The 24,136-nt window shown below is 56.9% G+C and overlaps 1 protein-coding gene across 6 annotated transcripts; it reads left to right on the top strand.

The window, feature by feature from the left end:
- Nucleotides 1-679: 679 nt before the first annotated feature.
- Nucleotides 680-18,962, top strand: PATZ1 (POZ/BTB and AT hook containing zinc finger 1). Of its 6 annotated transcripts, none has more exons than XM_036014195.1 (5): nucleotides 685-2,317; nucleotides 3,702-3,765; nucleotides 9,835-10,006; nucleotides 15,847-15,984; nucleotides 17,452-18,962. In XM_036014195.1, the coding sequence occupies exons 1-5, from the start codon at nucleotides 1,047-1,049 to the stop codon at nucleotides 17,865-17,867; spliced, it is 2,061 nt and encodes a 686-aa protein (XP_035870088.1). In that variant the 5' UTR covers nucleotides 685-1,046; the 3' UTR covers nucleotides 17,868-18,962. The 6 variants fall into 6 exon arrangements, with proteins under 6 accessions (XP_028384117.1, XP_035870088.1, XP_028384113.1 ...); XM_028528312.2 differs by having other exon boundaries at nucleotides 17,449-18,962; XM_028528315.2 differs by having other exon boundaries at nucleotides 687-2,317; nucleotides 15,912-15,984; nucleotides 17,449-17,619.
- The last annotated feature ends 5,174 nt before the right edge of the window (nucleotides 18,963-24,136 follow it).

Raw genomic sequence — 24,136 nt, 5'->3', positions numbered from 1 at the left:
TGGGGAATGGGGAGGGGGGGCAGGAAGCGGGGGGAGCGGAGCTGCGGGGGGGTTGTATAAATAGGGAAGGGGGGACGTGCATCCTTGGCTGGGTGAGGGGGGGGCGCTCGGCACAAAGAAAGTGGAAAGTTTGCAGCGCCGGGCGGCCCGGGCCAGGGATCCGGGTGCGCACGTGCAGGGCTGGGGGCGCCGGGAGCCCCCCACACCAAGCTCGCCCTTTCTTTTTTTTTTCCTGCAAGCGAGAGGGGGGGTGTTGTTGGTATCGCCCCCTCCTTCTCCTCCCCCCAGGGGTGAAAGTGCAAGAGGAAGTGCAGCCGCTGCCATCTTTCCTCCGCTCCGAACACACGGAGCCCGGGGCCGCAGCTCGCCGCCGCCTTCGCCCGGCCCGGGGAAGGGCCCACCCAACCGCCGCCGCTGCCCGCCCGCTCCAGCTTTCGCCGCCTCCTCCGCCCGCCAGGCTTCGGAACCCGGCCGGTGCTACCGCCCCAGTGCGCGCCCTGCCGCCGCCGCCTTCTTCGCCTTTTGTTTCCTCTGCTCCGGCGCCCCCGCCCCGGCTCGCGCTTTGCAGGGGACGCAGCGCGCGCCCCCAGCGGGCCCGCGAAAAGTCGCGGCGCGCGCGCGCGCCTGCGCGTCAGACCCCTCCTCCTCCTCCTCCCCGCGCGCGCGCCCCTGTTGGCTGCGCGCCGGCGCCGCCTGGCGGGCGGGAGGGGAGGTGGCAGGCGCGTTTGCAGGAGGGGCGCACCTCTTTGCTCTGTTACCCCCGGAGGTAGACCGAGAAAGGGAAGCGGGCGGGCTGAGAGGAGCTAGGAGCGCGCGATCCAGCAGGCGTAGGAACCGCTATGTGGGGGGTGGTGCGCCCTGCATTCTAAACAGTCCGATTCGGGCAGGGGGTGTGTGCGCTCCGCGCACCTGCGAGACTAGAGAGCCCGGGCCGGCACGTGCGGGGAGTGTAGACACGTCCGCTGCACCCTTCTTGTCGCTGGCGAGGGAGAGGGAGGAGGGCAGGAAAGTGCCGCGGCCGGGTTTGTGGGGAGGGGTCGGCGGCCATGGAGCGGGTGAACGATGCTTCCTGCGGCCCGTCGGGCTGCTACACCTATCAGGTGAGCAGGCACAGCACCGAGATGCTGCACAACCTGAACCAACAGCGCAAAAACGGCGGGCGCTTCTGCGACGTGCTCCTGCGGGTGGGCGACGAGAGCTTCCCAGCGCACCGCGCCGTGCTGGCCGCCTGCAGCGAGTACTTTGAGTCGGTGTTTAGCGCCCAGTTGGGCGATGGAGGAGCTTCGGACGGGGGTCCCGCTGACGTGGGGGGACCAACGGCGGCCCCGGGCGGCGGGGCTGGGGGCAGCCGAGAGCTGGAGATGCACACCATCAGCTCTAAGGTGTTCGGGGACATCCTGGACTTCGCCTACACTTCTCGCATTGTGGTTCGCCTGGAGAGCTTCCCCGAGCTCATGACGGCTGCCAAGTTCCTACTGATGAGGTCGGTCATTGAGATCTGCCAGGAAGTCATCAAACAGTCCAATGTGCAGATCTTGGTGCCCCCAGCCCGGGCTGACATCATGCTATTTCGCCCCCCTGGGACCTCGGACTTGGGCTTCCCTTTGGACATGACCAACGGGGCAGCCTTGGCAGCCAACAGCAATGGCATCGCAGGCAGCATGCAGCCCGAGGAGGAGGCAGCTCGGGCAGCTGGTGCAGCCATTGCCAGCCAAGCTTCCCTGCCTGTGTTACCTGGGGTGGACCGCTTGCCCATGGTGGCTGGACCCCTGTCTCCCCAACTACTGACTTCCCCATTCCCCAATGTGGCGTCCAGTGCCCCTCCCCTGACTGGCAAACGAGGCCGGGGCCGCCCAAGGAAGGCCAACCTGCTGGACTCAATGTTCGGGTCCCCAGGGGGCCTGAGGGAGGCAGGCATCCTTCCATGTGGCCTGTGTGGGAAGGTGTTCACTGATGCCAACCGGCTCCGGCAGCATGAGGCCCAGCACGGTGTCACGAGCCTCCAGCTGGGCTACATCGACCTTCCTCCTCCCAGGCTGGGTGAGAATGGGCTGCCTGTCTCTGAGGACCCCGACGGCCCCAGAAAGAGGAGCCGGACCAGAAAGCAGGTGGCATGTGAGATCTGCGGCAAGATCTTCCGTGACGTTTACCATCTCAATCGGCACAAGCTTTCCCACTCGGGGGAGAAGCCCTACTCCTGCCCTGTGTGCGGGCTGAGGTTCAAGAGGAAAGATCGCATGTCCTACCATGTGCGGTCTCACGACGGGTCCGTGGGCAAGCCCTACATCTGTCAGAGCTGTGGGAAAGGCTTCTCCAGGTGAGAAATGGTGCCCGCCCCACCAGGACCCGTCCTGTTCCTGGCTCGTGGGAGGTCAGGGAGGGCGAGGGTCGCTTGCATGTCTGCTTTGGGGAGAGTGTTGTAATAGCCCTGCTTTTGAGGTGGGGAGGCCAAGAAGCTGCTTTCTCTTCCTGCAGGGAAGTTCTCTGGCACTAGGCCTACCCCACTGTCTCTCTTCCTTGGGGCCTGGTGGGAAGGGGCCCCGGATTCCTCAGGCCACAGCCACCGGGCCTCACCATTCTTCTCCCCAGGCTCCCTTTGTGTTTCCGGCACCAGGCGTGGGGCCCCCTCTGGGGGCGGGAGGCTGGCTCCTCCAGCGACTTTCCCCTCTTGAATGGCTGCCGAGGGAGACACTGGAACCGAAACAAGTGCATCTCGGACTCCTTGCACTTCTGTGCCGCCAAATCCCCCAGCACTCAGCACTGGCAGTCCCAGACCAGTGGGCTCCAGCTCTGCCCCTCACAGACCCTTGGGCAGGAGGCACGGTGCTTGGGACCCAGAGTCTCCGGTTCCCAACACCGAAATCTTTGCTCAGCCCTGACCTGGTAGCTCCTGAGCACAGCTGAACCCACAGGTCCCCTTTATGTTCTCAGGGTGTAGAGAAAGGGAGGGGGAAGGGTGTCTTTTTAGATTCACTTTGTAGTGATCCTGACGGGGAACTGAGGACTTCCCTGGGAGCCGAGGAGGGTGGTTTTGTTTCTCCTGTGAAGAGAATATCCAGAATAAAAGGCTGGTTTTAACTTGCCTGGATACTGAGGACCTTCTGTGTGGAACCTGGGGATGGAGAACTCCCTCAGAGGGGCCCCAGTCAGGAACCAGTCTTACCGGTCAGGCAACCCCTACCCACCTGCTCTGGCGGGCATCTGGCTCACCAGCCCAGCTGGGGACTTAAGGCTCCATCCCTTGGCCTCTGGGGACTGAATTCCATCTGGGTGGCATTCATTGGCTGCCACAGTAGGAGAGGCTGGGGGAGGGGAATACTGAATTTCTAAGGGGCTTTAGTCTGGACAATGAATCACCCATACCCCCTCCCTGAAGGGCTGCAGCAGAGCAGCCCTGTCTCATTCTAAAGCCGCCTCCTCAGGTCCTAGAAATCACTGAGTTTTCCGATGGGGGAAGGTGGGTAGGGACGGTCGGAGGCAAACGCTCACTCCCCTTCCCTCCAGAGAGAACCAGGGCAGAGAGGCCTGGGCCCGAGGACCCAGAGCTGGGTGGTGACCTTGTCTTTGTCATGCTGGGGCAGAGGAGAGGGAGAGCTCTCCAGCGGTGTGGGTTGGGGTGGGGAGGGGGGCGTCTGGCCGGGAGTGTGGCCCCATTTTCTGAGGTCTTATTTTAAAGTCTGTCTCGGCTCTCTCTTTTCCAGGCCCGATCACTTGAACGGACACATCAAGCAGGTGCACACCTCTGAGCGGCCTCACAAGTGTCAGGTAGGGGTCGGGCCAGGGCAGAGCTGGGCTGAGAGAGAACGCTGCTGTTCTTGCAGCCCAGCCACGAGCCAGCCGACGGGTGTGCTGGGCCGGCTGGCTGACCACCGCTTTGCACACCACCTCCTCTGTCCCTCCACCCTCCGTCTGCTCTTCTTTGTTCTTCCCCCCGGCCCCCTCCCCTCCACCGCTGATGTCCCCTCCTTCCTGGTTGTTGGGTCCTTGTTCCCACCCTGTCTCCGTTTTTCCTCTGTTGCTTAGCTTTCCTGTCCTGGTGTTAGCCAGCTCCAAGGATGGTGGGCCACCTTGCACACGTGTTGTCCTGGGGGCACCGGTCACCCCGCTGAGCCCAGCTTCTGGTTCTCAGCAGTTTGCAGGCGCCACCATGGGGAGGGAGGGGTTTGTAAAGAGCTCCTGGTGCTCCAGCCTGACCCGAGTTGGAGCTCCTTCTGGGTCCCCTCAGGTTAGGGCACAGGCGGCCGGGGGTGGCTAGGGTGGGCAGAGCACTGGCACCTGTGTGACCTTTCCGAGGACTGGAAAGCAAGAAAGTTTCCTCTCTGGTGAGCTCTTTGTGTAGCAGTAGGTAGGGAAGGCTGGACAAGATCCTCACCCTTGGTTTGTCTGCTTAAATGATGTCTGGGGGCCCTGCGGCACCCGGAAACTTGAGTGTCCTCTCTTGGCTACTGAGCATTCCTGTGTAGGTGGAAAACTCGCCCCTCTCTTCTCCTTGGTTACCTCCCCTCCCCTGTGTCAAGTTCCCGCAATCTGAAATCCGAGGGGAAGCCAGAGTTGTGGGATGCTCACTCCACCCTCCGGCAGGGGGACCTGCTTCTCTTTATCCTGTTTGGTGGCGAGGAGGGAGGACTCGGGGAGACCTGTGGGGAGGGACGGATGTGTTGTAGGTAGGCCAGAGAGCCCCCAGGGGCCGGGCGTGGATGGTGTGCACGTAAGCCAGGCTAGGTGGCCTCTCTGGAGGATGATGCCCCGGGGGGTCGGGCTGCCAGGATCCAGCTGTGCCTCGTTGCCTCCTCTCCGTCTCTGATTTTCTCGTCACAGAGCACGTCCTGACTCTCCCAGGTAGTGTGCCGAGCAGCCGGGCAGAGTAGGAGGAGCCCAGAGGGCAGTGGGGGCACGCCCGGTGGCCTGGGGGGGTAACCTGCACTCTCTGCCCTTTTTCCAGGTGTGGGTTGGGAGCAGCAGCGGCCTGCCGCCCCTGGAATCTCTTCCTAGCGACCTGCCATCATGGGACTTTGCCCAGCCTGCTTTGTGGAGGTCGTCCCATTCGGTTCCTGACACCGCCTTTTCCCTCTCTCTAAAAAAATCATTCCCCGCCCTCGAAAACCTGGGCCCAGCACACTCCAGCAACGCTCTCTTCTGCCCGGCCCCTCCGGGATATCTGAGGCAGGGCTGGACCGCCCCAGAGGGCAGCCGGGCCTTTCCCCAGTGGCCTGTAGGCTAGCCTGGCCCCCCGAAAGGGCTTTCTGTGGAGGGAACGGGAGTGGCGGTTGCTCTGAGACCCTTGCTTTTGGAAGAGGCCAGGAGAGGGGTTCCCACCCCCACGCCTGGTTCCCCCCTGGGATGACTTGGAGTCTATCCCAACTCAGGGATCCCAGATAGGGGTAGCGAGAAGCTCCTTTCTTGGTCCGCCCCACAGCCTCCAGGTACCCCTGGCAGTCTAGCCCGGCCTGGGTGATTTTGGAGGTTGGTGCATTCCTGGGAACCAAGCCACTGGCTTTTATGCTTCCCCTCCTCTGGCATCACCTCCCCTGAGGCAGGGGATTTCTCAAATGGGACCTGGCCACCCTCCCCGCCCCCCAGGAGTGAATGCCCCTCCAGAGCAGACTCTGGGGCAACTCCAACTGGGTCACCCCGTGCTGCCCTCCCCCTCCTGCCCCACGCAGACAGGTCCTGCTTTCATTTCTGGCTAGTGAATTAGGCTTTTGTGTTTTTGAGGTTTATTAGCAGGTCTGCTCAGGAACTAGACGAACCAGTAGCTTTATATTGGGTTATCCCAGTGTTTAGCTTTGGGGGCTGATAGCGCAGATGTAGACCGCCCCCCACCTCGGATCCTGTTGGTGTGCCCCTTAGCCCCCGCAGATTCCGCGGGGATCACAGGAGTGATGATAAAAGTTTTAATTCTAACATTTGAGGCTTTGTGTGTTTTGTCCTTGGTTTGTGTCATAACACTGACATCCTTGTCCCGTGGGGCTCGAGCCCACTCCCAAGAGCGTGGTCGAAGACCCTCCGGCCCCCCTCCAGCCCCAGAGCCGGCACTCCTCTAGCGAGGACACGCCTGGGCCCGGGTAACCAGCAGGGGCATCTGTCATGCATGCTGTGTGTTCTGAGAGCCGCAGGGGTGAAGAGACGGCCCCCTAGGAGTTGGTTCCTTGGGCCCCTGGCAAAACTGGGCCTATACCTCTCGGCCTCTCCTGATGCCACAGAGGACAGAAGGGGCCAGTTACCGAGGCTGGTGCCACCGCTTGGTGAAAAGGCCATCCAAATGTTGGGGCGTGAGCCCTCGGGCTTGGCAGGGATACACAAGTCTCCCTGAGGCTGGGCCTGAGTGTCTTTAACTGGCCCAGACAGCCAGGCACTGCTGGGTCTGTGAGTGCCTAGGGCATCTAGGGTTAGGGCATCTCCTCCATGGGGAGCTCAGCCTGCAGCTGGGAGGCTAGAGCGGCTGAGACCTCTCCCATTGCTTCCATTGGCTCCACTTCTCAGAGGCTGGTGGGGTGGCTTGAGCTGGAGGGATAGCTGATTAGAGAAGGAACGAATGGAGGTGGGAGGAAGGGAGCTGACACCCTCAAGAAGAAGAAGAAGGGGGTCAGCAAGGCCGATGGCTCTGGGCCTCCATGCATTGCCCTTGGACCTTTTCCCAGGGCTATGGAAAAGGCCACTTGGGACACCCCAACGGTGGCAGACCTCAAAGGCCACTGAAGCTTGGAGGTGCACTTGTTTCCCTGGTACCACTGGGGCCCATTTTTGAGCTGCTCAACCCTTGGGAAGAAAAGCCTTAGGAAGTCTGGGGTGGGGCGAAACTGGCAGAGGAGAGGAGGGAGCACGACTGGGGCTCAGTGCTGAGTGGTGGCGACCAGGGGTGACCCAAGCTCAGGCTGGTTGGGCTGGGACCTGGCATCTGCGCATAGGAGAGCGGGCCCCCTAAGCACAGGGCTGCGGGCAGGGTGGCCATTCCCAGCACCACTTGCAGGTTCCCTCTTGTCCTGGCTGGCCCCTCTGTGTCCCAGAAGGGAAGCGCCTTTTCCCTGCGTGGCCTGAGGTTCTGAGCGTCCCCTTCTTTGATACGTTTCTCCCCCAGCCACTCTTCTGTGTCCTGTCTCTCCTGGGTCATGTGACCAGACTCTCTATGTCCTGTGTTCTCTGAACTTCTGGCAGGTCTGGACTCAGACTCACACACTTTCGAAATTCCCCCAGAAAACCCTGGGGATCAGCTACGAAGGGTCAGTTCTGGCGCAGAAAAGCCAACAATCGCTCCAGTCTGGCTTTGTAACACACTGCAAGTTTGGGTTGGTTTGTGTGTTTTCTCTTCCCCCAGCAGCAGATTTACATTCCTAATTCTGTTTGCTCGGGCTAAAGTTAGCTTTCCTTCCCGGAGAGATGACAGTGGAGGATGGGGTGGGGAAAGGCAGCCTGGTCTGGGATTTTAATTTTGCTTAGCTAATCCTCCAGATGGGTAATCCACTTGTGGATAATTGAGGTTCGGCAGTCCATTATCTTTAGGTAGCAAAGTACGACAGGCAGCATTTCTCTTGCAATCTGTCAAGAGAAAGTTGGCAAGAGAAACAAGGCATCCCTTTCATATCCTCCTCGTGGCCCGGCTCCCGGGGAACAGGGGAGGCAGGATCCTGAATGTGCGCGTTCAGCTGCCCTTTCTCACACCTGGTCCGTGTTTGGTTCCTTTGAGTTCTGACACACGGACCGCCCCGCCTCCCAGCATTGGAGGGCTGGTGGTCAGGTGACTGGCGGGCAGAGCTGGCTCTGGACAGTGGATAATTGTCTTGTCTGGTGCACCCTCCCCAGGGTGTTTGCGGTAGGCCGGTGAGCTAGGTGGAAGGTTCAGAGTTTCCCCGACACGGTGGCCTATAATTGGGTCATGAGGTCCCAGACTAAGGGGGGCCCCACCTGTGTCCATGAGACCAAGCGCCCACGATGCTTTCCAAGGCACCTAAATGTTGGAGCATACCTGCACAGTCCTGTCACCTGTCCCTGTCGGGCAAGTCCTGGCTACCAAGTACACCGCGGTAAAAAGTACCAGCACCTTTCACAGACCAGAAGCTACCTCGGCTGAGCTTGGAGGTGGTGAGAGCACAGGCTCAGGGGCTGGCTCACAGGCCAGCTGCCCGGTCTCCTGTCAGGGCCTCCATGTGCCCGACTGGAAATCAGGGAAGACGGGCACGCCAGGGCGGCCGGCAGGGGCTGGTGGGGTGCGGGTCTGGTGTGGCACGGTGCTTAGACCGCTGCTTTCTCTGGTAGCTGAGTCACGTGCTCTGGGCACATCACTTCATAAACTCGGCTTCCTCATTTGTCAAACAAATAAACTCAATATACGAAACAAATAGAAGCTGTACTTTATTAGTATACATTGTTCTGTTCAAATTTGCAACATTTACCTAGAGGATAACAACAGAGCAGCAAAGCCTGTCCCGATGCACAGACGTCTGGGATTGGGGGGACGACGGTGACATCTTCTGCCTCCACAGTGGCGCACGAATTTGTTTCTTGCTTTTGGTTGTACAGTGAGGAGATGGGTAAATGTACGTGGCGACAGTGTTGGACACTCACCTGGAGGTCTGGGGATTCAGAATGTGCTTGTGTTGAACAGACGAGGTGGGAGCATCTCCATCCCAGCCCGTGAACAGGGCGGCAGGTCTTCAGTGGGTTAACGTTCGACCTGTAATGCAGTAAAGGGGAGTCTTGCGTTCTCTTGCAGTTCTAAACCACTCAACATGCAGCAAGAAAAACGAGCCAGATTTGACTGGAGCCCCTGAAACACCTCTGTAGAACCAAAACTGCTTGCAGGTTGCCAGACTGAACTCTCCCGAGGGCTTTCCTGGCATTCTGTGACCCCCAAGGCTGGATGCTGGTGCAAGCCCCAGCCGAGGAAGGGGTGTTGCGGGGAGATCCGGAACTGAGTCAGGTCCTAGGCACAGGGAATCCTAGGGCCTTCCCAGGGTGCCGGTGCCCAATGGCATCACCTGAGTCTTCTGCCCCTGGGACCTGGCTATGAGTAGGTGCTCTCGGCACGACTTTCTGTGGCCACGCTCTGGGAGGGTGACAGCACTGCCTGCCTCGGAGGGATGGACCGCCTGTGGTCGGTACCTCTAACAGGCCAGGCGAGGTGCCTGCCTGGCGCAGAGCGAGCACTCTGTCAGTGCAGAGTAGGGTCACCTTCCGTGTTGTTGCCAGCACCTCCCCAGCCTCACGTTGCACAGATGCTCCCAGAGCCTCTGGCGCTCCTGCCCCGTGCTAGTTCTCGTGTTAGCAGAGTTGACACGGCCGTTTTATGGGCTGCTGGTTCCATACAAACGCACAAGACTATGAAGAGCAGCCTCTGTGCTCTGGGCTGCCTTTCCTTCCCATTTCCCTGTGGCCAAGACTAACGTCACTTTTGAATAAAGTGAATAAATTGAATTCTTTGTCTAAAGCAGCTAGGGAAGCCCAGGATGGAGAATAGGAGACTGGTCTGTGTATGTGCCAGGAACGCTGCTGTCAATCCCCTTATAGTCAGTGCACCTGATGTCACTTCTTAGTATTTACAAATGAGCAAATGCCTTGTCTTCGTTCTGTAGGGGAGCACAGAACTTAGTGTGCCGTGTTGCAGTAGTCCTCGGAACCAGGAATTCCAACTCAGGTGTCCAGTCGGGAGCCATTGTGGGGAATTAGAGCTGCTACTTGGCATGGTGGAGAGAAAGCCTGGGCCACACTCTGAAACCCTCTTTATACAGGGAGTCAAATGTGTTGGCCAGAAATGGTTTTGTTTCACAGTGCGCTTGGTGAGGAGTCAGGCGTGGAACGCCAGCCTTCACCTCATCCCCTTCTCCTTCCTGCCCTCAGACCTGCAATGCTTCTTTCGCCACCCGAGACCGTCTGCGCTCCCACCTGGCCTGTCATGAAGACAAGGTGCCCTGCCAGGTGTGCGGGAAGTACTTGCGGGCGGCATACATGGCAGACCACCTGAAGAAGCACAGCGAGGGCCCCAGCAACTTCTGCAGCATCTGCAATCGAGGTAATCTTCCTGCTCTCTCCTCTTGTCCAGACGGTGGGCCTGAGCTTGTGTGGGAGGCTGGGGTTGCCTTGACCACCCTGCCTCTGACTCCATTCTCCGAAAGGCCAGCCTTCCGCTCCCGCTGAATGATAAAGCTGAATGATAAACACCGTCATTGTCCAGCTAGCTGCTTGCCACCCACCCCTTCCTTTCCAGGAAACTTAGGGCGCTTGGAATAGGAGTTCCCAGGAGATCAGCAGGTGGGAACAGAAGGAGTGTTGTTCCCAAGTTTGGGCCCGTAGCATCCGCAGCTCTGGTGGCAGGGTCGATGCATTTGTAGGTACCACTGAACTGTCGGTGCTGGTGGGAGAGTCAGGGGGCCCTAAGAGGTGAGGGAAAAGGGCTCCTGCTTGCAAGCTTGTGCTGGCTGGTTCACTGGCACGTGAAGTTGAGCGGCCAGGGAAGGAGGCTGAGTCTAGAGACAGATAAGTATCCGAAACTTTCTAGCACAAATGATCGGAAAAGAGCCCAAACCTAGACAGACTGTGGCCTTGATGAGAAAGGAAAGTGGAAGGTGTTCTGAGAAGGGCAGTGTGCTTGCTGCCAAGGTCGGCCTAAGTGGCGTCTGGCTCTGTGGCCCTGCTGTTGTGTCGGATGAAGTCAGGCCCGTCCTGAACCCGAGCTTCTGCCAGGGCTTGTTGGCTGTCGGAAGGGCTGAGGTTTGTGTTTTGCAAGCACAGTGTCAGTGGAGGAGGCTTGCGCCGTATCTCTGCTGAGGGAGGTTGGGGCAGCTGTCTGTTGTGGGTGTGAGGATGCTTTTGCATGGTGCGCTTGCTTTGGCTAGGTGTGGACATCGCTGGGAAGTCCTGTCTCCCGGGACACCCTTGTCCCAATGCTTGTGGAAGTCTTGGATGTGGCTTAGTGGATTGAGTACGGAACCAGGAGGCCCTCAGGGGGCCTAGCCCCTCCCGCCTCACCCTACTCTGTGACCTCAAGCTTTCCCTTCCCTTCTCTAAACATCAGTTTCTCCATCGCTTAAATGGGGTTAAGAACAGCCCGTTGCTCACCTCACAGGGTTGTTGAGAGGGTCCCAGCACACCAGGTAGATGAAGGTTCACTGACCTCCTCAAGGTGCTGCACACTTGGGAGGCCCGTGCTCACGCTTTGTAGCGGTGGTAGGAAACTCGGCTCCCTGACAGTCTACTTTGGGCCTGCAAAACATCCCTGCAGTCACTGGCTGGAATCTTTGGGTGCTGTGCTGTCTTCATGTGCCCTGAGGCAGCTGGTGGAGGGAGATTGCTGAGAGCTGGGTGTTCTTGGTGCCCTGAAGCTGTGTCTCTCCCTGGGATTGCATTCCTGGGGTTTGCCTTGGAGGCCGCTGGATGTCGCTGTTTGCATCACCAAGACACTTGCTGTGAAAGCAGGGAGGTGGTCATAAGAGCTGCTTAAGTGTCTGTCCTATTTTCTGACATGTCCGTAGAGCCCTTCCTGGCGGGAACTTCCCCCAGGTAGTAAGCTGTGGGGTTGTGCATACAGGGAGGTATCAGGCTATGGTTGACCGTCTTGACCGTGGCTGCCCCAGCTCTAGAAAAAGTTTCTTGTCTTGCTTCATCCTGACCTGGCTTCCTGACAGCACCCCCAAATAACTCTAAACCTGCTACAACGTGCCATCCTCAGTTCTCTCAGGGTTTCGAGGTTGAGTTCTCAGAAGCCTAGGAGCAGGAACCAATGAGAATGGAGAAAGATGCTGATGAGAAACCCGAGAGCCTAGCCCCGATTGCAGAGTCTGGGGAAAATTGGTGGGAGACCTAGGGCCACACCCCTGGAGGCTCAGCTCAGGAGGAGAGAAGAGCTAAGAGCAGCAGGGAACAGCAGGGCAAACTGATCCAGTTATGGGACCTCTGATGTGGCAAAGCCTACAACGATTGTCCGGATTTGTTTTTCCTGGGGCTGGTGAAGAGGACTTGGGTAGCAGCCACAGGACTGGGACGGAGACACGGGAAGAGTAAAAGCAGAGGCCACCTTATCTCAGAAAAGACAAGACTGCATCTGGATGGTAGGCTAAACAGCTTTGGGTCTCAGAGTCCGAGCAGGAAGTCCCATTCTTCCAAGAAGATAAAAGCGGGCTCTGGTCCAGCCCTTCTCCACCCAGAAGGAAGAGAAAAGACAATTTCGTTTTTTATCAGAAGAGAAGGAGCAGGATTCTACCTCTGGATTCATTTCTTGGGCAGAAATAGGAAGAGACTCCTTCTGGGAAAAGAAAGGAGGAGAAAACAGTTTTTCTGGGAATAAGGACACCAAAGATGTCGAGACGCTGGACTCAGAATGTGGAGAGCCCTGGGTCACCCTCTGCCCTGCCTGCGCCAAGGCTGTGAATGCAGGGAGGAGCTGCGTGAATAAATGAACAGTCTTATTCTTATTCTCATTCTTATTCTCAACAAGGGTTTGAGCAGAGGCTAACGTCAGCCAGCGGGTTGGATGGTTGAGGTTGGATCCAGTGAATTTCCAAGTGCCACCTCACACCCTCCCAGCCTAGCGGTTCTGGAGCAATCAACCATTTGTAGATCTGCCATTTTCGGTCTTGGCCACACAAACGGCTCTTACCTGTGCAGAATGGAGAAGATGACAGGCAGCCTGGCCGCGCTAGCCCCACACTTGAGACAGACGACCTTGTCTTTGTCCTAGAGACATACCGGGATGTGAGTCATGCCTTGTGTGGAGGAAGAGAATTCGCAGTGGAAAGAGGATGATGGTGAGATGAGCTTGTTCTCTGATTTTCAAGCTGAGGATATCAGTTAAATTGATCGGTGGGAAGGAGAGAAGGCCCTGGCAGATCACCAGAGTTGTCTTCCTTTCTTTTCAATTTTCTGTAGCAGGGTCTTTGTGTAGACACACAGGTACTCTCAGGAGGAAGAGGGACAGCGTACTGGGAATCTGCCTTTGGCAGAGGCAACAGCTGGTCTCCAACATCCTTGCCTAAAAGGTAGGGGAAGTCCTTCCCAGTCAGAGATAAGTGTCCAAGTCGTGGCCAGTGCCCATCAAGGGCAGACAGCCTGCCATTACCCCAAACTGAACAACACGAACCGACTCAGGGCCCCCATCTAGCCCCACCCAGCTGGGCACGGCCCCACCAAGGTTTGGACAAGGAGAAAGAGTCCCGAACCCCTGCGTGGATGTGGAACTTGCAAAAGGAGGGTTTGCGTCTGGGGTGTGAAATGCAGCACAGCAGACAAGAAAACGCCGGGGAGGAGCAGTGGCCTTTGGTGAAGGGGAAGGAGTTCCCGGTCTCCAGAGTGCAAGGGAGGGCGGCTTGTTGGCTCTAGCGGAGTTACCAGTGCCCTCAGCGTCGCCTTCACTCTGGCGCCTGGGTCAGGCTGCGCCTCTGGTTCTTGGGCTAATCAGTGGTGAATGGGCAGGTGAGCTCAGAATTCAGACTCAGTATTTCTGACTTTCAAGATGTTTTCTTCTCAGCTTTCTGAGTTTCTTCTCAGAAACTCAGCTTCTGTTTCAGCCCAACAGTTGGCTGCTGAGTTGCTCTGTATTTAAATTCCGGGCTTTAAGTGGCAGCTGTGGATCCACTCCTACCACCTCGCCATGTGGTTTTGCTATAGATAGTACCGTCTGCAGCTGGGTGAAGGCGAGAGACCCAGCCATGTGTTTCTCAGACTGTCTTTCAGGAAAAAGCAGCAACTTCTCGTTGAGCGTCTGCTGTATTCCCTGGGTGTCGCTCCTCCCACAAGGAGTAAACGTAATCGTTACCGGTGCTCCTTCCCTCCTTTCCCGTTCCTTTCATTGCACCACTGGCTGGGCACACCGTATCACTTCAGAGGCCTCACAAGGGATTAAAAAGACAAAGAAAAAAATTCCCCTCTGAAGTGGCATCATCATATCATCAGGAAGGTCTGATATCTGTGCTGGCTGTTGGGGGCACAGCACCAAACAGGGTGCTACGGCCCTCTTTCTCGTTAGCCTCGTCTGCTCATCTCTGACACCTCCCCTCTTAGGCATGTTTGTACGGGACCCTCTTAAGCCAGCCTGTCCCCTGTGTTTGGCCCCAGGCAGACCACTTGGTCACAGCACGGGACAACTCGCTGTACCAGGCAGGGCTGGACACCAGCATCTGACCCAAGTAGGTCTGTGAAGTAGCTGCGTCAGGAAAATTCACTCAGTCCCCACTTCCTCCAGAGCCACCAGGCACTATTGTCAGGGGAGTGTTTGTTAAGCAAGCTTCCTTAGGTCAGCCCGTGTCTAGCAGCGGCTTCCATTCTGATGGAGGAGAAGCGCGTGAGTGTAAGCGGTGATAATGAAACCTGCTGCGGAAGTCCCGGGGATGTTTCCAGAACGAGGGCCAAGACAAGGAAACCATTAGAAAGCGTCTGCCCAGTGGTTAAGGACCACGTATGACACATGGTCCTGGGGTTGGAGCCTGGGCTCTGCCTTTTTGGTAGCTGTACGTGAGACGCAAGTTACCTAACGTCAGCAAGCATCTTAGTGTTTCGTCTCTAAAACAGGTGCAATAACTCCCAGCCCCTGGGGTGGGTGGGGGAACACTGCGGAATAATTCACGCGGTCCGCTGGGCCCTGGCGTGCCACTAGCACTTGCTGAAGGTGAACTTTTACCGTAGTTCTAGCAGCGTTCCAAGGGTCATGCCACTTCAGGCTTCTCCAGACGGGTCTTGTGCAGACACGACACAGGACACGCCAGCCTCTGACTTGTTAATAATGGATCCCATTGTTACCCTGGAACTGTACCTTTAAAAGGGAATGAAAATACCTGAGAATGTGCCAGCCGGATCTGGAGTGGATTAAAGGGACATCATCTAGGCACTGGTACTCCAAGAGGGCCTTATGCTACAAAGCTTCGCTTCCTGCTGAAGGCGCCTTCCGATCCTTGACCACGAATGGGGTTCGCTGACACAGCTCCTTCCTGTGAAACCCAAGCGGAAGTCCTTTGACTGACCCGCCTGGTTCCGTATCCTCAGACCGTGAGTGGTGTGCATGTTGGCCCAAGACCTGCTCTTCCCGGCCTGGGACATCACGTGGCTCCATCGGACCAGAACGTCTGGGTTGGGCCGGAGTGGCCCCAAGGTGGCTGGACTGCCCCTTCCCCAAAATAAAGATGGAGATTATCTTGTGTCTTCCGTAAGAGAACCTGACGGATGCTCCAAAACTGAACTGAAAAGACCACCACGAATAAGAGATAACTACGCCCCTTTAACGTAACTTCCTATTTTTCTTACTCTTCAAGAAGTCTAAACAGTTACTAAGTCCGGTTATTCTGAAGGTGAAAAAGTTAGGAAAATAGAACATGCCCTAATAAATAGAAGAAGGAGTACTCCTGGAGGCATTCCTCCGGGATTTCATCCTGCCCCCGCTGGTTTGTTTTACCCTTGACAAGTATTAGGAAGCCACCTTCTTCTTGCTGGCGGCCCACGGCTGCCCTGGAGCCCCATGCACTCTTCTGACTACATTGCTAGCCGTGGTCCCTGCAGCTGACCCGGGGCTGTGGGCCCTCCACTCAGACCACTGCTTGCTGAGGTGCCAAGTGAGCCTAGAGGCATTTGGCCTCTGGCCCAGGGAGGGGCAGGATCTCAACCATCTGTTCAGGCAGCGGGCCTGGGCCCTCTACCGCAGACTTGCAGAGTGGGCTCTGCAGAGAAACCGATTCGAGGACAGTGCCACCCTTCATCCTGAGCCAGGTGGCTCCGTGGCTGCAGCTGTCTCTGAGCCAGGCCGGGGGCCCCTTCTAGGTGCAGCTGACCTGGGAACGCTAGCCAGAGCGGCCAGAGGAGAGGCTTGGGGGAAGCAGACAGGTATCTCTGTGCTGGCCGCGGGATCTCATCTCCTTTTGTCTTGTTTAGGTTTCTCCTCTGCCTCCTACTTAAAGGTCCATGTTAAAACCCACCACGGTGTTCCCCTTCCCCAGGTCTCCAGGCACCAGGAGCCCATACCGAATGGGGGAGCAGCGTTCCACTGCGCCAGGACCTATGGCAACAAAGGCAAGCGACCCCTTGCTCTGCACTTTGCTTCTCTGCGCAGACTGTGTTGTGGGGGCGCTGGGCCGGGTGTGGGGAGGCGGGAAGGCTGCCAGCTTGCTGGCCGCCTCAAGGAGGCTCAGAGATCTGAGTGGCAGTGGCCTCCAGGACAAAAGTCCCAGTGGGTATCTCACTCCAGGGCGGTGAGTGAGGCTTTAGGGCACTGCCATGATCCAGCCCCCGCCTCCTCGTCCCCAGCCCTCCTCCCTTGCTCCTGGCCAGCCTCGGCTGTCTGGAGCCCTGCAGGGATGTCCCAGGCCCAGGGCAGGAAGAGGAGCCCTGCATGATGAGTTAGTTTGGGCTTGTCTGTTGCCTGTGGCCCGTACAGGGTAGTGTGGAGCTGTGGCTAAATGCTTACTCCTTTGACCCTGTAGGGCAGGGGGAGCCAAGGCTGGTTTCCCCCTTGGTAGGTGTGACTGGTTGCTGTGAGCAGCCCTTTCCAGAGGGCCTCTGGCTGCGTTTGTGAGATGCATGGCGGTAAATGAGCTGACTGCTTCTTTCTCCAAGACGGTTTGCATAGAGCCCCCTGAGCCCCGCCCTCACTTGTTGACTCTTGTCGTTCTGCGGTATTTCAAGTCGTTGTTGCCTTGGGGACGATGCCAGGGGCTTGGCGGATGGCAGAGATGGCATGCTCCACGCTCCCATCACGGACCTCCCTTCCCGGCATGGCGCTCTGAACCCAGGCAGGAAGCTGCTGGTTGGTGGAGGACCCCACTGTGGGCCAGGCAGGGCAGAGCAAGCAGTGAGGGTTGTCTCGAGGTCCAGCTTGTCCTGGGCCCTGCGTGGGGACAGCCAGCCAACTGAGTTGTTCAAAGTTGCTTGTAACCTCTGTGCTTTGGCCAGTTGGCCCAGGAAAGGTTTTGGCAGAAGGAAGGCGCTAAGGGCAGGGCGTGTGTCTGCAGCACTGGGAAAAGGGTTGGCTTCTGTCTCAGCCGTCAGTGGGGTCTGCTGACTTGAGGACCCCGCGGCTCAGGTCTGCCTTGCTAGGGTGCAGCTAGACTGGTCCAAAGGCGAGGCCACTGGCATACTTGTTTGGCATCATCAGAACAGCTGTTTTACCTTCAGAGGCACCCAAGAGAGCGCCTAGGAGTTGGGGGTCTTTGGGTTGTTCTGGGCAGAAGCAGTGGAGGTTCCCTCTCCGTACCCCCTTCCTCAACGCAGGCTGACATGATGGTGAGCGATACGTGTGCACCTGCATGAAGAGTCCTCAGCAGGGGAGGCTGGCAGCCCCAGGGCCCTGCTCTCTCACCCCCGTAGGTACACCAGGCTCCCAGACTGACCAGCTGAACCTCGGTGGGTTCTGCCAGGACAGTGGATGGCCATGGACTGCCCTCCACAGGCCTGTGAGCTGGCCCCTCCCGGCCCCTCCAGGAGGGGGCATCCCCAAAGCCTGGCCTCATCTCTGCTCTGTGTTCTGTTTTCTCCTAGAAGGCCAGAAATGCTCACATCAGGATCCGATTGAGAGCTCTGACTCCTACGGTGACCTCTCGGACGCCAGCGATCTGAAGACACCGGAGAAGCAGAGCACCAATGGCTCCTTCTCCTGCGACATGGCGGTCCCCAAAAACAAAATGGAGTCTGACGGGGAGAAGAAGTACCCCTGCCCTGAATGCGGGAGCTTCTTCCGCTCCAAGTCCTACTTGAACAAACACATCCAGAAGGTGCATGTGCGGGCCCTCGGGGGCCCCCTGGGGGACCTGGGTCCAGCCCTCAGCTCACCTTTCTCTCCCCAGCAGAACATGTCTCTCCTCGAGTCCTTTGGGTTTCAGATTGTCCAGTCGGCATTTGCATCATCTTTAGTAGACCCTGAGGTTGACCAGCAGCCCATGGGGCCCGAGGGGAAGTGAGGCGGATGCCGTGTCCCCGGGGAAACGGCCATCGGGGACTGCTGAGAAATGCTGTGAATGCGGAGGGAAGTGATGTCTTTGGGTTCTGTAGCTGAGAGGTTTTTCTTCGTTTTTAACCCCCCACCCCCTTATCATCCCATCCCTTTCCATCGCTCATTCCCCCAATGGTCTTTAGAAGTAGATCCTCATCTGATCCGCCGCGGAAGTGTCTGCGAGACCCAGTACGGGGCAAGGGCAGGAAACACTACATAGGCCTCCAAGGCAACACCAGTCCCAGTTTCTCTAATGGGCGGAAGCTGGAATTCCTGGTGCCCAGCTCTTAGTGACCCCCCAACCCAAACCCATACCTGATGGCATTTTGGGACCTCAGTGATTCTGGTCCCTTCCCATGTCTCCAGTCCCTCATTCCCCCATCTCATACTCCTAAAAAAGGAAACACAGTAGGGTTTCCCCCCACTTACACAACTCCGATGCCCAACTGTCTTTAAGGAAGCTGGAAGCCTACAGCATCCCATGGACCATGGGGCGAGTGTCCTCCAAGAGCCCTCTGAGCTTGACCCTTGACCTGGATGGCCCCAGACCGTTCTGAGCCCTGCTTGGAGGCTAGCATTTTGCTACTAGGACAAGCTTAGCTGTTGAGGACACTCCCACCCCAAATTCCAGTTCTTACGTGATTTTAACCATTCAACTTGCTGTTGGGTTTTAATTCTCTAATTATTATTATTATTGTTATTATTTTTTAGGACCAGTTGTAGTGAATTGCTACTGAAAGCTATCCCAGGTGATACAGAGCTCTTTGTAAACCGCAGTCACAAGTTAGGGTTAGTATTAAACTTTGTTTAGATGTACCATAATTAACTTGGCTAGTCGATTGGTGAAGTCTATGGAAGAAATAGTTTTATGCAAAATTTTAAAAATGCCAGTCTGGTCAGGGAGGGAGGGGGTGTCGGTGCTGTCGGGAGCCAGGGAGGCAGGAGAGCTGGCGGGTGGGGACGTGGTGCCCCTCGCTCGGGTCACACGTGAGCAAGCCCAGGTTGACCTCGTGGTGTGAATTGATCTGATCAGACTGTATTAAAGACGTTAGTACGTTACTCTGCCTGCCCCCCTGCGTCTGGTTTTTCAGCCATGGGAGTCTTTGGGGCCTGGAGGGTGGGTGGGCAGCCTACGGCCTTGCACTCGGGATAGGGATAGGATCGCAGGAGACCCATCTTCCTCTTCATTGCATCGGCTGCATTGAGACTGGTGGGTGAATGTTACCTCTGAGGACTCAGCTGCCGGCATTCACCCACTTCAACAGATACTCGTTCCCCAGTGTCCTCACTGCTGTGGGCCGTGCTCAGCCTCCGACCCTGGCGGTACAGTGGTAAAAGGTTACCCTTGTGGGTACAGGAGACGGCTAATGTAAGCAGATTTAACCTGAGTTTGGGCAGTGAGAAGTCCAAGGAGAGCTACTGGGTGAGGCAGGAACAGTGGAAGTGGGAGGGTGGATGGGGGCAGTGTCTAGGAAGGTGAGAGGCAGGGAGTGGGACTCTGGGAGAGAAGGCCTGGACTTGGAGGGGACCAGCTGGGACCTCAAGGGGGATGTGAGCAGGCTGCAAATCCTCGTGGGCAATGGGCTCTGAGAAGCTCAGTCACTTGGATGCTCCCAACCCCACATTACCTATGAGGTAAGTAAAAGTTTGCTGCACCTTAGTGGTGATGCAGGAAGAGATCACCTTAGTGGTGATGCGTGAAGAGATCACCTTAGTGGTGATGGGTGAAGAGAAGGGAGAAAGAGAACAGCGAACAAGAGGCAAGAAGTGAGCGCAGTGGAGAATCAAGGGAGCACGGCTCAGAGTGAGAGGGAGCAGGCAGACCTACAGCCGTCGGGGCTTCCCGAGAAACCCCTGAGCGAATGGAAGCTCTGTTTAACCTCCAAACGAACAGGGGAAACATGGCAAAGGAGAAAAACAGACCAGGAGGAACAGACACACAAAATGATTTAGACCCACATTAATATCAATGATTACATTGTTCTAGTTTAAAGGCAGGTTTGGAGCTGGATTTTAAAAAAAAACAACAAAACCCTCTAAACCACCTAAACAAAATCTTGGATCCATTGCCAGGCTCTGGAATTTGTGGAATGGAGGCCTGGGCTGTTCCATGTATCAGAGAAAAGCCACCCTAGGGTGCTGGGATACTGTGGACATAGAGCTTTGTGACCACTACAGAGTTGCCAGCTGGTCATACTACTGGGCACTAAAGCAAAGAACATGGTCTTGAACCAAAGACTTAAGACACTGTAGGTCCTGGTTATGTCCGCACAGGCAGGGACCACAGTTAGGAAGCAGTGTTGGTCACGTGGCAGGAGGGGAACAACGGAGCAGGCAAGCAGACCGCTGCTGCTTCCAGAGCGCTGCTCATCTAGAGGCTCGAGCAGCAAGCGGAAGTGCCCCTGCGTGCCCCCAGCACCCCAAACTTCCTCTTCTCCTTCATGGGAGGCACCCTTCAGGCTGTGAGGATGAAAAGCTGTGTGGGACGTGGCTACACACAGGTGGAATGACTTCTCTTGCCGTGGTCAAGTGCAAAGAGCCTGAGCTTTGGCTGTCCAGCTCCATCATCTGGCCATGGCCAACCGGAGCAAATCTCTGCACCTCGGTTACCTCGTCGGTGAAGTGCGCTGTGAAGACTAAGGGAGACCATCACCATGAGCTAGCACTCTCTGTGCCTGATTCTCAGCATAACCCGTGAGGTGGTTTATCACTGTCGCCCTCCTGCAGACGGGCAAACCGAAAAGAGCAGGCTCACACGGGTGGAAGCACCCCACCCCAGGTCACGTAGTAAGTGATGCAGCCAGAGTTGAAACTCAGGCCTGTCCTCTGACCCCAGGACCTTTATTCCCGAGCTCCCAGCGACACACAGTGCCTTTACACGCAGCATGTGAAGGCTCGGTAGTGTGCTTGGCACAGAGAGGCTCTGGTTTCCCTGCCAGGCCCCGTGATGAAGGCCTGAGAGCATAGCAGGAAATGACCACTGAGGAAGGCAGGGTCAGTGCCAGACGGAGTGCCTGGAGACCAAGTGTGAGCAAACATACCCTTGGACTGACCTGGGAGGTTGTGCACCCCACCCCAAGCCCTCCTGGACCCCACTGAACGGAGGTGTTCCAGGCACCGCCAGGCAGAGCTGTCCCACCAAGGAGCCAGCCCGACCGTAGTTCCCAGGCTCAGCTCCTCCCACTCAGCACATACCAGCCATTCCCAGGGTGTCCTTCCCGCGAGCAGGAACACCCTCCACCTGGAGGCTCTGCATGTCTGAGTCTTACTCACGCCGCCTCTGCCTCCCTCGGCACTGCCTCTGCCCCTGCCCTGGGTCATCGTCACTGCACCCTGGTTTTTGGTGGTCTTCGGAGACAGTGCTGGGTCAGCTCACAGCACCCCCACTTTCCAACTGGGGGGGCCTCTTGCAGGGGTTTTCCCCACTTGCTAGCGTGGAACACGAGGATGAGAGTTCTAGCTCACAGGGCTGCGGTGAGGGTTGCGTGGACTGGCACGTGGAAGGCACATTCAGAAACACTCAAAAGGCTCCCTTGTAGTTTACCTCCTCCTCCCGACTACACTCTCCCGAAAACGAAAGAGAGCAGGGATCAGCGAACTTTTTCTGCAAAAAGAGCCAGGAAGTGGACATTTTCAGCTTTGTGAGCCACATGGTCTCTGTCACAGCCACTCAGCTCGGCTGGACACTGAAATTTTAATTTCATAAAATTGGACATGTTAGAGAGTTCTCCTCTCCTTTTGACTTTTTCAACCATTAAAAAAAGTAGAAACCGTCCTTGCCTCGCAGGCCCGGGTCAGACAGGCGGCAGGCCGGGTTCGGCCCCACAGGCCAGCGTTCACCAACCACCTCTCGAGATCAGCTCCTCTTCCTGCTTCTCCGGGTCTTGCCCAGGTTTCCGATCGTGGATGTCGCCACCCAGGCTCGAGTCCCGGCCAGCCGTGGACTCGCTCATGCTTCGTGTGCGTTAAATTGATCTGACACCCAGAGCTTGTGATTTCTTGGTCTGCCGATCAATCCATTGATCCACGCAGAGTACAATCCCGTGTCCTTCAATGAAGGCTGTTCTAAGGACCCCGCACAAAGATGGGTCTGATGTGCTCAGAACAAGGACTGCCTGCCCAGTTCCCCCTCTTTTTGAGGGTAGGGGCAGGGCAGAGGGCAGGGCAGAGGGAAGGGGGTCAGCAGGGAGCCGGCAGAAGACAGCAGTGGAGGAAATGGTGAGTGAGGGCAGTGGCTGAATCCTGTTATTGTTCACTTAGTTCCTTCTGGCTGCTTATCTACCTCTGCTTTCTGGCTTTCCTGGAAGGCTTGTGCTTGGGGGACACCAGGGATAAAGAGAGGGTGACAGTTTTGGCCGTGCATTCAGAATTCCACAGTTCCCTTGAACGCCCCTTGCAGGCGTAAATCCCACAGTCGCGTCCTCTCTCAGGTTGAACGACCACATTTGGTGCCCACCCCAGTTATCACACGCCTTGTGCCCTTGGAGGAAGCCGGCTGGTGGTTCTCCAGCTTACATAATCTCTCCGGGCCACGGAGTTCCTGGCAGCAGGGCCCCCAGCATTCCAGTCCTCACACAGCACACGTCTTCCCGCATCTCCCACGGCCACCTGCCCGACCCTCCTCTGGACCTCTGCTCGAGTGGAGGGTGTCCCTTACACCCTGCAAAGAGGTTCTCTCTGGGGGAGGGGAGGAGGAGGAGGACAGAATAATTAGTGTCTGGATCTGCATCTCTCACTAAACTGCTGTGAAAGCAAATGCCAAATATTTATCTGAGGGACTAATCCATCCTGACAAAACAAGTTTCCCTGAGGACAAGGCAGTGTGGAGGTAGGTGCCTCTGAATAAAAGCTGCTTTGTACCGCTGTGGATGGCACCGCAGGAAAATAACTTCCGCTCCAGGGAAAGCCTGCTGCCTCCCCGACCTCTGCCGCCCGGCCCCGTGGCCAGTCCACACCAGGCCAAGGGCAAAGCCTGTGGCGGCACTGAAAAGAAAACTTGTGGTTATTGCCATTTCCTCACCTCCTTCAAGGGCCTTTCTCTTCTGATTTTCTTCTGTCCCGAGTCAAAACCTGTGTCCGGCCAGAGCCTGCTGAAAGCTTTGGTGTCCGTGTGAGGGAGCACTCTCCTCCATGAGTGGCCGGATCTATGTTTATGTTTTATTTTTAAGCTTTTCTTTGGATGAGGAGAAATGGTTTGCTTATTCATGTAGTTTCCTCTGCCTTTCGTTTATCTGAGGGATTCTTATTCAAAGCTCAGCTCAGAAGGCCCCTCAGTGCCTTATCTCCCAGAAAGGAGACAGCTTTCATTTATTACATCACTCGTGGGTGTCACACACATGCCAGGGGCCTTCGGTACATCGACACCCTTATGAGGCGGGTACCACTTTATTTTCACTGGGGCTCGCAGAGATCAAGTCACTGCCGGTTCCAGCTGGCTATGAAGTGGTAGAGCTGGGGCTCGAACCCTGAACCCTCTGACGACGGAGCCCAGGGCCCCCTCACTGTGCCTCCCTCCGTGCCCTCTCCCTGCTCTGCACGTCCTTCTACTTTTACATCATCTTTTCATGTGTCTGTGTCCACGTAGGAGACCAGGCTTCTTCACAAATGGGGTGCGTGCAAAGGCAATTCATCTGTGTTCCCAATGCCTGGGACAGTGTTTGACACTCAGCAGCCACGCATTCATTCAACAGGTGCTCTGAATGGCTGCTGTGAGCTCAGAACAACTCTGCTCCTGCTCCCAAGGAGCTTATGCCCACAGAGTAGTACAGGACGTGGGATGACCACATAAACAAGCGTCTGTGCCACAGGAGGGAACATGACACGAGCACTGGAGGGAAAGAAACGCTGCCAGGTCTGAGGAGGCGGCGGCACTAGGGCGAGACCCTGCAGCATGCTCAGGGCTTGGACATACAGGGCTGGGTGCGGGGAAGCAGGGCGGCTGGGAGAAGGGAGGACGTAGGCAAACTTGCCTCTGAAGTCCAGATGCCAGCGGAGAGTCACAGTGGCAAGTCCCTTCATGTCACTGAGGGAGAAAAGGGCCATTTCAGACTGTGTAGAAACTGCTGGGAAACGTCAGCCAGCAACCAGACTGTGAAGGAAGGGTGCTCAAGGCAGACCGCGGGGGTTAGTTTGGGAGACTGGCCCAATGTGGGGGTGAATGAACAAAGACAATAAGACAATTTCCCGGGGGAATTTTGCAGCCAGTTTTTTTTTTTACAATAAATAACCAATCTTTTT

Source organism: Phyllostomus discolor, chromosome 13 (genome assembly GCF_004126475.2).
Source record: "Phyllostomus discolor isolate MPI-MPIP mPhyDis1 chromosome 13, mPhyDis1.pri.v3, whole genome shotgun sequence".
Taxonomy (NCBI): Eukaryota; Metazoa; Chordata; class Mammalia; order Chiroptera; family Phyllostomidae; genus Phyllostomus; species Phyllostomus discolor.
This window is presented reverse-complemented; position numbering and strand designations above follow the sequence as displayed.

Excerpts from the sequence above, each read along its gene's own strand:
- PATZ1 (XM_028528312.2), top strand. The coding sequence starts at position 1,047 with ATGGAGCGGGTGAACGATGCTTCCTGCGGCCCGTCGGGCTGCTACACC. Across the intron at positions 3,766-9,834 it reads AGCGGCCTCACAAGTGTCAG|ACCTGCAATGCTTCTTTCGC; the intron begins GTAGGGGTCGGG and ends TCCTGCCCTCAG. Across the intron at positions 15,985-17,448 it reads CAGGACCTATGGCAACAAAG|AAGGCCAGAAATGCTCACAT; the intron begins GCAAGCGACCCC and ends GTTTTCTCCTAG.